Source organism: Agrilus planipennis, unplaced genomic scaffold, assembly GCF_000699045.2.
Source record: "Agrilus planipennis isolate EAB-ADULT unplaced genomic scaffold, Apla_2.0 scaffold44, whole genome shotgun sequence".
In the NCBI taxonomy this organism is placed as follows: domain Eukaryota; kingdom Metazoa; phylum Arthropoda; class Insecta; order Coleoptera; family Buprestidae; genus Agrilus; species Agrilus planipennis.
Genome location: NW_020438939.1, coordinates 1,164,932 through 1,175,076, shown reverse-complemented (window position 1 = coordinate 1,175,076; position 10,145 = coordinate 1,164,932). Strand labels below are relative to the sequence as shown.

At 29.3% G+C, this 10,145-nt stretch overlaps 4 protein-coding genes across 8 annotated transcripts in view; 3 read left to right on the top strand and 1 right to left on the bottom strand.

Annotated features, from left to right (window-relative positions):
- Window positions 1–2,008, top strand: part of LOC112904436 (dnaJ homolog subfamily C member 21-like) — a 3,436-nt gene extending 1,428 nt beyond the window's left edge. Inside the window, exon 2 of the mRNA XM_025974468.1 lies at window positions 1,941–2,008. Within this exon, the coding sequence (XP_025830253.1) occupies window positions 1,941–2,008 (68 nt within the window). The remainder of the gene's footprint in view (window positions 1–1,940) is intronic.
- A 261-nt stretch (window positions 2,009–2,269) lies between these two features.
- On the top strand, window positions 2,270–6,401 carry LOC108733500 (leucine-rich repeat-containing protein 71-like). 2 transcript variants are annotated; one of them, XM_025974481.1, is made up of 6 exons: window positions 2,270–2,664; window positions 3,015–3,202; window positions 3,675–4,137; window positions 4,797–4,905; window positions 4,976–5,182; window positions 6,118–6,401. In XM_025974481.1, the coding sequence occupies exons 1-6, from the start codon at window positions 2,443–2,445 to the stop codon at window positions 6,366–6,368; spliced, it is 1,440 nt and encodes a 479-aa protein (XP_025830266.1). In that variant the 5' UTR covers window positions 2,270–2,442; the 3' UTR covers window positions 6,369–6,401. The 2 variants fall into 2 exon arrangements, with proteins under 2 accessions (XP_025830266.1, XP_025830267.1); XM_025974482.1 differs by having other exon boundaries at window positions 4,976–5,186; window positions 6,118–6,191.
- Window positions 6,402–6,511: 110 nt separating this feature from the next.
- Window positions 6,512–8,301, top strand: LOC108733480 (putative gamma-glutamylcyclotransferase CG2811). Of its 4 annotated transcripts, none has more exons than XM_018464660.2 (4): window positions 6,512–6,908; window positions 7,296–7,525; window positions 7,593–7,834; window positions 7,919–8,301. In XM_018464660.2, the coding sequence occupies exons 2-4, from the start codon at window positions 7,345–7,347 to the stop codon at window positions 7,919–7,921; spliced, it is 426 nt and encodes a 141-aa protein (XP_018320162.1). In that variant the 5' UTR covers window positions 6,512–6,908; window positions 7,296–7,344; the 3' UTR covers window positions 7,922–8,301. The 4 variants fall into 4 exon arrangements, with proteins under 4 accessions (XP_018320162.1, XP_018320161.1, XP_018320159.1 ...); XM_018464659.2 differs by having other exon boundaries at window positions 7,593–7,842; window positions 7,919–7,985; XM_018464657.2 differs by lacking the exon at window positions 7,919–8,301 and having other exon boundaries at window positions 7,593–7,912.
- Window positions 8,302–8,387: 86 nt separating this feature from the next.
- Window positions 8,388–9,636, bottom strand: LOC108733479 (protein CDV3 homolog). Its single transcript, XM_018464656.2, has 3 exons — window positions 9,321–9,636; window positions 8,830–9,233; window positions 8,388–8,666 (listed from the first exon to the last, which is right to left on the bottom strand). Exons 1-3 carry the CDS (start codon window positions 9,492–9,494, stop codon window positions 8,522–8,524), a joined length of 723 nt encoding a protein of 240 aa, XP_018320158.1. The 5' UTR covers window positions 9,495–9,636; the 3' UTR covers window positions 8,388–8,521.
- Between the last annotated feature and the right edge of the window lie 509 nt (window positions 9,637–10,145).

The following is a 10,145-nucleotide window of genomic DNA, read 5'->3' as shown; positions in this document are numbered from 1 at the left end:
ACCCCGATAGCCACTCGTGATGATCATGAATGGATCAGACGATTTTGAAAACAAATTTGGATCAAATTTGAAACATATGTTCTACATTCAATGAATAAAAATATATACTAGTAAATAAATGATCAAATTTAGGAATTAAAAATCAGTAAACCAGTTGATGAATTTTTGCGACAAACTATTTACGTAAAATAGCTGTCATATTTACTAAATTTCTTTCTAAATAAGTATGAGCGCAATATAACGTCATATGAACGATATTTCATGTATTCATACATTTACAAAAATTATCTGTAATTTGATGACGACATTACATGAAGAAAAGTTTATGCAAAAAAATGAATTATTACGATTATACACAAAATTGCATAAACATGCCATAATATTTATGAAGAAAAAAAAGTGATTTTAATTATTAAATCTTTACACCAAATTTACATCACATAAATTGTAAATTTGTTGTAAACTTTTGGTAAATTAAATAAAATAAAACGTCTGACTTGAACAACCGACAGACAGACCGCCGGGTTAATTTCTCGAATTTACAGACATAAAGACAATTTTGTTCTTCAGTCATCAGTTTTCGGTTACACTTTAACGCAATAAGTTGTCACGGAAATTTAAAAAGTGTTGGTTGTTATCCAATAAGTTACAGTTTTCAAAAATGTGAGTTACAAAATACATACATTAGGTATATCGTCTCAATAATAACTTCATGTTATAAAATAATCTTTTCTTTTAGTTATTATTAAACATAAGACTCTGGAATTTTGTTAAAGCGTTAGTATAGCTTTTCAAAAGCATCACTAATGCAAGCTAATAATTCAAGTAATCAAGACCTAGTCTATGAAGATCTAACAAATATATATTCAGTAGAGAAGCTGGATATTATCAACCACATATAATCCAGAATCCAGGAAAACATTAATAATACTACAACATCCTCGTACTTTTGAAGAGAAGATGTTAAAATCATTGTCAAATATGGAGTAAGTTTTGTCAGAAGATTTGGGCAATTTTATATCACTTCAAAGAAAATGAACACAGAAAAACAGTGACAGTGAATATGATATACCAAAAATTAATATAACCTTTATATATATACATAGATTTATTTAAACATATTTTTTATAAATTAATCATTTTTATATTCTTTTTGTTAAAACCATAGGTATAATATGTTTCATATAATTTCATAATATACTTTAAAAATGTAAAAGGAATTTATATAAAACATTAATTCTACAATATTTTTTTTGTATATGTATGTAGCTACTGTATAACGTAATACCAATAAATACGAAAATAATTGATTAAAATATTTTAATTGTATACAGTTTGCTAATTTATTTCAAACAATATATAATGAATTGTATAAAATATTACATACAATTGTAAATACAATTCATTATAAATACTTTGAAATAAGCATTTTAGCAAAATGATGTGTACGATTAAAAAATATTAATTGATTATTTTCAAATATGTATATACCTTTCAATTTTTTTACCGTCAATTATTTACCATCATATCATGAGTTAAAATTTATCTAAATATGATGAGAAACATTGCTGCATGTAGTACAGTAAATCTTGCCCTCATATGTGCCTCATAGGTTTCTTCATTTCAATGTCTTAAATGGTATGTCTATTTTACGTAAATTACGAAAGTAATTCAATTTACGAAAAGTTGTCTTCGTGTTTAGTATTCGTTTGACTCATGAAATGCAGACAATATGTTACAAATTTTTACGTTCACAAGGTGAGCAACCTTTACACATGTCGTGATGATACGAATTGTAAATTTTTCGTAAATATGAAGTAAATGTGGCTATCGGGGTATCCTGAGATGACCGATTCGCTGTATTACCATCAGTTTGCTTTTATTTTATCTACTCTAAAAAGTTAAAAAATATATACCAAGGGCTAAAAATATTGTTGCAGCTTTCCAGACATTCGGGAAAACGTTAGAGTCCGTTCTGAAGCCTTCCACGGCCAAAGTGCTGCAGTAGAACTGTTCTTTTACTGGTTTACAACGAGTGTACACTCCAAGACTAGATTTGTAAGTTAAGGTTCGGTTTCCGATTGTAATCGTTTTTAACGGGGCCAAAATCCATGAAGGGCTCGTAAGGGCTGATAGCATTAATAGCATCGCCACTATGCTTATCAGCACCCATAGTAGACTTCTGCTTGTTACTATCACGAAGCACATTGTCCTAAATTACATTTTCCTGCTTTGATCCAGGTAACAGTTATAGCATCTCATCTAAAAAAAAAATATATATACGTATACAAAGTGATTCCGTTTAAGTATTGTGATTTTTAAAGTAAGGGACACCGTGTATATTACAATTAATATTATTTTGACAGAGTCATCAATATATAAATATTATATATACTGTCAACGTGTTATATGTACATCTATTCAAAATAAACTAGAAAAACAATGGTGAAATCACCCACTTCGTCTATTACTGGTGCCAGGGTTTCAAGAGGAAGGCTATCAAAAAGTTCTAAAAGCAAAACTTCTTACAGCGCAATATGGGAAAACGATTTCGATTTATATTTTCAAAGATTATGCAATCAAGAAAACGTGTCAAACATCATAAATTTTACCGCTTTACAGGATGAACCATCTTTAAGGAGCTTTGGCAGTAATTTAAGCCTTGTACAGTAACTATTTGTTATGTTTTTATTACCTACTAACTTTTACCCCGCGACTTCGTTCTCGTCAGGGAGGATCCCTGACTCAAATAAAAAAAGAACAAAATCGGTGCAATCGTTTTGAAGATTAGCTCGCGGGAATCAACTATTTTTTTTTCATAAAAAAATCTGTTTGAACCATTAAATAAATCTCTAAAAGAAAAACCGGTAACGTTTCACGATAAATGTATCGCTCCCTAAAGCAGGTCATTTCTTATTATACTAAAACTATTTGCAGGATTATCTTAGCCTTTTATTAAGAAGAAAGAATCGCGCTTTTTATGAAATTTTTTAATTAATTTATTTATTAATCAGAGCCGGAAATCAAGAAGAAGCTCTCAACTTCAAGCTAATATATACAATACAATCCTTACTATATACGAAAATGCTGAAACAAAAACAAATCTTACAAAAATAATAATCAAATACTTAAAATTGCAACCAAAACTTATAGAAGTATTGGGTAAAGCACTAAAAAGTTTCAGCTCCGTTACAATTCTGAAGTAAGTGTTTCATTTTCATTTCATTCATGAATTCGTTACTCGATCTCGCACTTGTATTTTGCCTAGTTTATCAAAAAAAAAGTATTGTATCGGCGAGTTTCGACCCCAGGCCATCCTTGTGGCAGGCACTAACCGTGTATATGTTTATAACTAATGATCGTATACCACGCGGGCGGTCCAAGTTCGATTTCCGGCCGATTCTATATTTTTTTTACTTTTTTACCTTTTACTTTTTATATTAAAAGTAATACACACAATTTTTTTTTATTCTTTTTTTATATTTATCTNTGTTTCGATAGGATATTTTTATTTAAATAAGTAAATAAAAAATTATTATTTTGGTGTGAACCACATTCTTAAAACTACCGCACAGAGCATGGTTTTTTAAATAATAAATTAACGTAAAAATATTTTTAATTATGCATTACATTTTGAGATTTATTTTTTATTAAATTTTCTTCATTTATTATAGATTAGAATTTTGCAATTTGAAGCATGAACAAATTATATTGTTAAAAGAAATATTAAAAGAAAACATTAATATTACTGAACTTAGTATAGCTGGAAATCCCAACGAATTTCAAACATTTCACCAACTTTTGAAGAAAAATAAACTGGAATACGTGTCTATGAAATTATGTGAAATAGACGATAGGGGTGTAGAAAAAATTGCCAAGGTATTACGAGTGTTCGATCACCCACTAATTTATTTAAATCTATCCAGCAACAAAATATCATCAGAAGGTACAAAGCATTTATCTCAAATGCTACGAATTAATAGAAATTTGAAAGGTTTGAATCTATGTGATAACTGGATAACTGACGAAGGAGTTAATGTGATAATGGAAGCTCTGAAAAAGTTTTCTCTTTCACAAGACGAACTTTATATAAGAAGGAAGAGGATTTTTGATTATTTATTAAGAAGAAAAGATTTGGTAAAAAAGATTTTCTATACAGTAATTAGGATGCGAATAATATTACTGGAATCTATTCGAGTTTTACATTATTTCTTATTATTTTTCATAACTGAAATTTCTCCATCTCGAGTGGGGTACGAATTTCAATTTTAATTTTCTGCGGAGTTTTTATGCGGCACTATTACCACCATAAATTTTCACTGGGGAACTCAATATTATATTACGGACAGCAAAAAAGTGGATCGTAAAGTTACGTAAGGAAAAGGCAACACAAACGAAGTACTTTCCTTAATAAAAACTTGAACTTAACTGGTTACATATAGATAGTTCAAATTAGAGAAAATTGATTTATAAACATCATGCATATCAATTATGCAGTTCAAACCACAATTTTATTTTTTACTTGTTTCATTTCACATGGCCGGGCCTTAATAAAACCGCTAAAGCCAAATATAAATGCCAAACATCAACTTAATTAACTGAACAGCAGTTGTTTATTATTCAGGAGGCGTTTAATTAATAAAAGTTTCGTGTAGGGTTTCTTTGTATCATTTAAACCGGATGTACGAAAATTATTTCTAACTTCCAACACAGTATATTTATTATCCAATTGCTAGAATACTCATACATCATTTATTAATGTTCATGAAAAATTAATCAATAAAACCAACTTACAGCTGCTGAAAGGACTCGTAAGTCCAGGGTCTACTTCTGTCGAAATTACATCAAGCAGATCAAAAAAAAGTGCAAGCAAATTAAAAGATAGCACTGCCAAATTAATTAAAGGTTAAATAATCGATCATTATTTTTTTTATTTATCAAATTAAAAATAAAACAAAACATTTAAAATTATTAGGTAGGTCTTCAAGTATAATGAAAAAACGGCCTACTAGCGCATCAAGCAGTCGAAAATTTTCTACGCCTTCAAGCAGTAAAAGAATGAACGACGAATTTGAAAAATTATTAGGAAAAGATCTCCACCCCTTCGTAAAAGATTCCCAACCATCTGAGTTAGAAATATTCTGTACGGGAAATCTCACCCTTGTTCATTTAAATTTATCATGTACGTAAGTACTCCACATAATATACCTAAACTCAAAATATACAAATTAAATAGTTTATTTTAAGCATAATTACTTATAATTAAATGTATTGATTTAATTTTATTGATAGACATGCATGACACATGTATTCAATTTATTGCTTTTAAAATTGTATTGGTGCTGTAATTATATATACACGGTGTCCATTTCAAGTGTGACTAGTATTACTGTATCGGAAATGGTAAGTTATATCTATTAAATTAGACAAAATGGGCAATTTTTACGATTAAGTAATTCGTTTACAATACTTAATTTCTGATGTACAGGTTTTTTTTTTTTTTAAATTGTCTAAAACTTCAAATTAAAATAACATCAAAGCAAAACAAAATATAAGAAGACGTTTAGACACATTTATTTGCTTTTCTGTGCAGAGTACGATTTTCGAATTACAACTATTAAATTTCTAGCAATGCTGGTCCCTTCAGATGGACAAAATAGAAAATATTTTTAGTACCTAGTTATTAAACATGTGCTTCTACGTACAAAAGACACGTTATTCATATAATCAATAATCTCCCCAACCCTCTATATTTGAAGACGAAAATAGCACTAATCAATCAAATATTTTTCTTATCTTACGGACACACCTAGGTATAACTTTGTCGTCAATAATTTAGTCATTACCTACAAGGGTTAAAGACCTTTAGTGAATATTGGATGTAATATATTAATGTTTTTATAGCGGCGTTATATATGCACATTCATTATTCTTTAAATTTAATGTTCATAATTCTGTCTTACCCACTTGTTTAATATATTTTTTATGAGTTTTTAGATAGTAAAGTGTATAATAGATGTCTCCCACGTTAAAATGTGTTCTATTTTTTTGACAAACACTGTATATAAATAACTTTTAAATCAAACGTGGTAATAAAACATGAAAATTTGTTTGTAGATAATAAAATCACAAAAGATGGTATTCAGGATATTATAAACACTTTAATTCATCAAGACACTATTATACTAAATAAAGAAGAAGGACTCTCGAGCATTGTGCTAGAAGGATATCCTGATTGCATTGATAAATTAAAGGAAATTATAGAAATAATTTATCATAAGTTGACGAAAACGTATACAATCAGTAGTAAAACTTTGACAAATTCCAGTTTAAGAAAAAATAGATCAACCAGTAGAAAATCCATTTAAATTAAATTATAGTATCTAATGTACCTATTTGATTTGTAGGCTATTTGTACTTTTATCTAATCAGAATTTAAATACAATTTAAAACAAGTGTTACCTTGTTTTAAATATTTGTTAAGTACATATAGTTTAAAATTTTTATAAACAATTCGTAAGCATGCATTCAACAAGTAATAGCGCAGTAGTGTATGTGAAACATTCGGATGATAAATTATTAAATAACTCACCTATTTTACGCGAAAGTCTTATAACTGTTGTATTAGGCATACGGTTTGTTTTAAAATATACATTTTATTACAACCATCAACCATCCAAATATCGCACCACACCCGACCACTGCACAGCATGTTTTATTGTTGATGGTGGTGGTATGTCAGAGATCGTCGGCCAATAATGGCTTATTAGTTATTACACTTATGAATTGCGATTAGGATTTTATGTTTTAATAACTTCATGGTAATCTGCATGCAATTAAATAAAAAATTTAACCGGACATTCGTTTCTATCATTATTTTTCTTTGTTGAAAACGGAATAATTTGTGGGTAAATATTTACATTTATTTCATTCTCATTTCAATCATACATAATAAAATTATTAGAATCTATGAAAAAGGATTTAAAATAACCGACCGTTAACTAACCAAAATTACACAGCCTTTCTTGAAACTTCAAAACTTCTAGATAAATAACTTCTAACCTATCCCATAACTTCAATCACTCTTTTAAAAAAACGAAAGTTTAAACATTTTGAAGCCCCAAAGTAGTATCGGATGATAATCGGATGTATGTTTGAAATCCTTTTTCATAAAGTTTTACAAGATGCCTAATTTTGTTGTATGCCTATGTTGTACGACACATATACATGTATTGCTTGCATCAAGCATAGGCGTAGCTAAAAGCTTTTCAAAAGGCTACTGAAAAATCTTGTAGTTGCTGACTTGTTCAAAATTTAATAACCAGATCACAGAGACCTAAAACTATGTCACAAATTACAAAAGTATTCGTTTATGGCACTCTTAAAAAAGGAGAGCCAAATCATGGTTGGTTTTCAAAAGACGAAAGTGGATATCACAAATTCTTATGCACAGCGGAAACTACTGAAAAGTACCCTCTAATTATTGCTACAAAATACAACATTCCATTTATTTTACACGCTCCAGGTGAAAATATATGTATATTTCTAAGGATACATTAAATATTATTTGCCTTTTTTTTTGTTTACGACAGGAAACGGATTTTTTATTAAAGGCGAAGTGTACGAAGTTGACGAAAAGGTTTTAAAAAATTTGGATATTTTGGAGGAACACCCCGATTATTATGAAAGGGAAAAACGAAATGTTCGAAGTTTGAACGGGGATGACGAAATAATGAATGTGTGGATTTATTTCATAAAAAGATTTAAACCAGAATTACTAAATAATCCAATGTATGATAATTATTCAAGTAACGGCAGTCACGGCTTGGAATATGTAAGCAGGTACAATCGTAACCAATATTATAACTATAAGCAGGAAATAATTAATTATAATTAAACATAATTACTTCATTTGTAGTGAACAATCGACTTTAGAAGATTTGAATTAAATAACAGATACTTGTAAGTCTAATTTTACCTTTTTTCTAAACCCTGGCTAACAGAAACAAATGAAATGTAAGTCAGTGGCGACTCGTAGGTATGCTGTTTAAAATTTAGATGAGCGGTTTTTGGCAATAATGACCTAACTTTTTTTATTTTGTTCAAAGTTTATTGCTTTTTGATAATTTTAAATACTAACAATGTACAATGCCCTTTCCAAAAGGTCACTGTTGGCCCCTGATTTTTGCTTTGATTATTTAAGTGGAAAGTAAAGAAAATGCAACTCTTTCTTCATGATAAAATTACTTTATTAAAGAAAACATCATGTCACAAAAGATGTATTTCAATATTATATTTAATAACAAAATATGTTGCAAAATGACAAAAAAATAAAATTATGAAAGCAAAAAATTACGTTTAAATAAATTCAACATTTTTCCACCTTATTTTTTGTATTGTAACAGTACTGCTTTTTCCAATAATCTAATGATCACAATTAGAAACATTTGTTAAGAAACAAAAACAGTCTGTTCCACATGACACTACACATCTTAATGCAAATTTATTTCCTTTTCTAATACTAGCTGTCATTGCTGAGAGTATTGTAACGGTTACCAAGGTTCAGTTTAGGTCCTTGAGAACTGGAAATCTTTGATTGTTCAGCTTGTCGGATTGAACTAGACTTGTTATGGGAAACTACCTCAAAAGAGCCTTCATTGCGAATTCTGAAAATAGTTATATGAACATTTAGTAAGTAATGTTATGGTCAGATAAATACTTATGATATAATATAAGCCTTCATAACTAATCTTACAGTTCTCCTCCCTCGATGATGTCTTAGGAGAAGAACTATAATCATTAAGCCTTGAAATCATCATGAATACTTACTTTCTATCAGTTTTTGTACTTGATAAGCTAGGAAAAAAGTCTTCATTATGAATATCAGGGGCTGTTTTACTTTTCAAGCGAGAGGTTTGCAGTGTTTGCTGAGGCGGCTGATTTCTCATACTAGGTGGTACATAAGCACCTGGGGTGCTTGTGGGGGTTGGTTGACTCACAGGTTCAGGTTTCTTCTCTTTTTTTTCTTCTTGTTCAGCATGTTGAGCAGATATTTGCTTCCATGGTCCAGTTCTTCTTTCAAATTCACCACCTCCCTCTTCACCAGGTCTTTGCTCTGAAGTGTTCTCTGAATTGCCACTGGAACCTTCCTGGGAATTAATAGTTAGATTTCCTATTTTAAGACCAGAATAATCTTTTTTCTCTTCTTCAAATTCTTTCCATTCATCTTGATCCTAAAGGATAAAAAAAATTAAATATGGCCGACTACATTTTGTTTTTAATAAAAAATTGCAATTAACGGTAATATATATATAACTCACCCCGACTGGAGCACCAGCTTCTTCGCCCTCTTGAGGGCGTTCTTTCTTTGTTGGCTTATCGGTTTTTTTGGAAGTATCCTCTAACTTTTTAGCTACTTCTTCTGTGGTTGTAAATTTTTTACCTTTGGACTTTTTACGATCTTTTTTAGCGAAAAAGTCATCCAAATCTGCCATTATACAAAATTTAACAAAACAAAATTCGTAATAAGAATACAATTACAATTTTTCTGTTATTTTTATAGAAATATTGTACAATTTCACGTGTTATAAAATTTACTGACACTTGGCCGAATTGCTGACAAATGACATGTAACTGCATGTAACGAATAACCTTGTTCATAGACAAAAATCTTGTCTATGGATTAATCTAAGCGAATAAGAATAACTGGCTGTATATTTCTGTATCTATGAGAATAACGATAAACGTGTAACAAGTAAGACAAGGAAAAGACATCATGGAATTTTGACAGAGGTTTTTCAAAATTCGGACTAGTAATTTCAAAAATTAAATAACGATTAAAAAATGATTTTCATACTAAAAATTATTAAATAAACGTACTTATAGTTAGTTAATAACTGTTTCAAACATGGCAATATGAGTAGCATTCCATTTCCAGAAAATATCCCAGGGTCGGAACACTCACATCAAATTAGGAACAAACAAATGACAAAAAATTGTAAATTGTCCTTTACAAATATTAATTGTTATCATTGATACTTGTTTGTTATAGAAAAGGACTACGAAAAACAATTTAAAATAGATTTATTTTATATATTTAGCAGTTTATTTAAAATACATCCCAACATTATAACAATAGGAGCACA

Excerpts from the sequence above, each read along its gene's own strand:
- LOC108733480 (XM_018464657.2), top strand. The coding sequence starts at position 7,345 with ATGTCACAAATTACAAAAGTATTCGTTTATGGCACTCTTAAAAAAGGA. Across the intron at positions 7,526-7,592 it reads ATTTATTTTACACGCTCCAG|GAAACGGATTTTTTATTAAA; the intron begins GTGAAAATATAT and ends TGTTTACGACAG.
- LOC108733500 (XM_025974481.1), top strand. The coding sequence starts at position 2,443 with ATGGTGAAATCACCCACTTCGTCTATTACTGGTGCCAGGGTTTCAAGA. Across the intron at positions 3,203-3,674 it reads AGCTCCGTTACAATTCTGAA|ATTAGAATTTTGCAATTTGA; the intron begins GTAAGTGTTTCA and ends CATTTATTATAG. Across the intron at positions 4,138-4,796 it reads TATTAAGAAGAAAAGATTTG|CTGCTGAAAGGACTCGTAAG; the intron begins GTAAAAAAGATT and ends ACCAACTTACAG.
- LOC108733479 (XM_018464656.2), bottom strand. The coding sequence starts at position 9,494 with ATGGCAGATTTGGATGACTTTTTCGCTAAAAAAGATCGTAAAAAGTCC. Across the intron at positions 9,234-9,320 it reads AAGCTGGTGCTCCAGTCGGG|GATCAAGATGAATGGAAAGA; the intron begins GTGAGTTATATA and ends TTTATCCTTTAG. Across the intron at positions 8,667-8,829 it reads AGTACAAAAACTGATAGAAA|AATTCGCAATGAAGGCTCTT; the intron begins GTAAGTATTCAT and ends AACTATTTTCAG.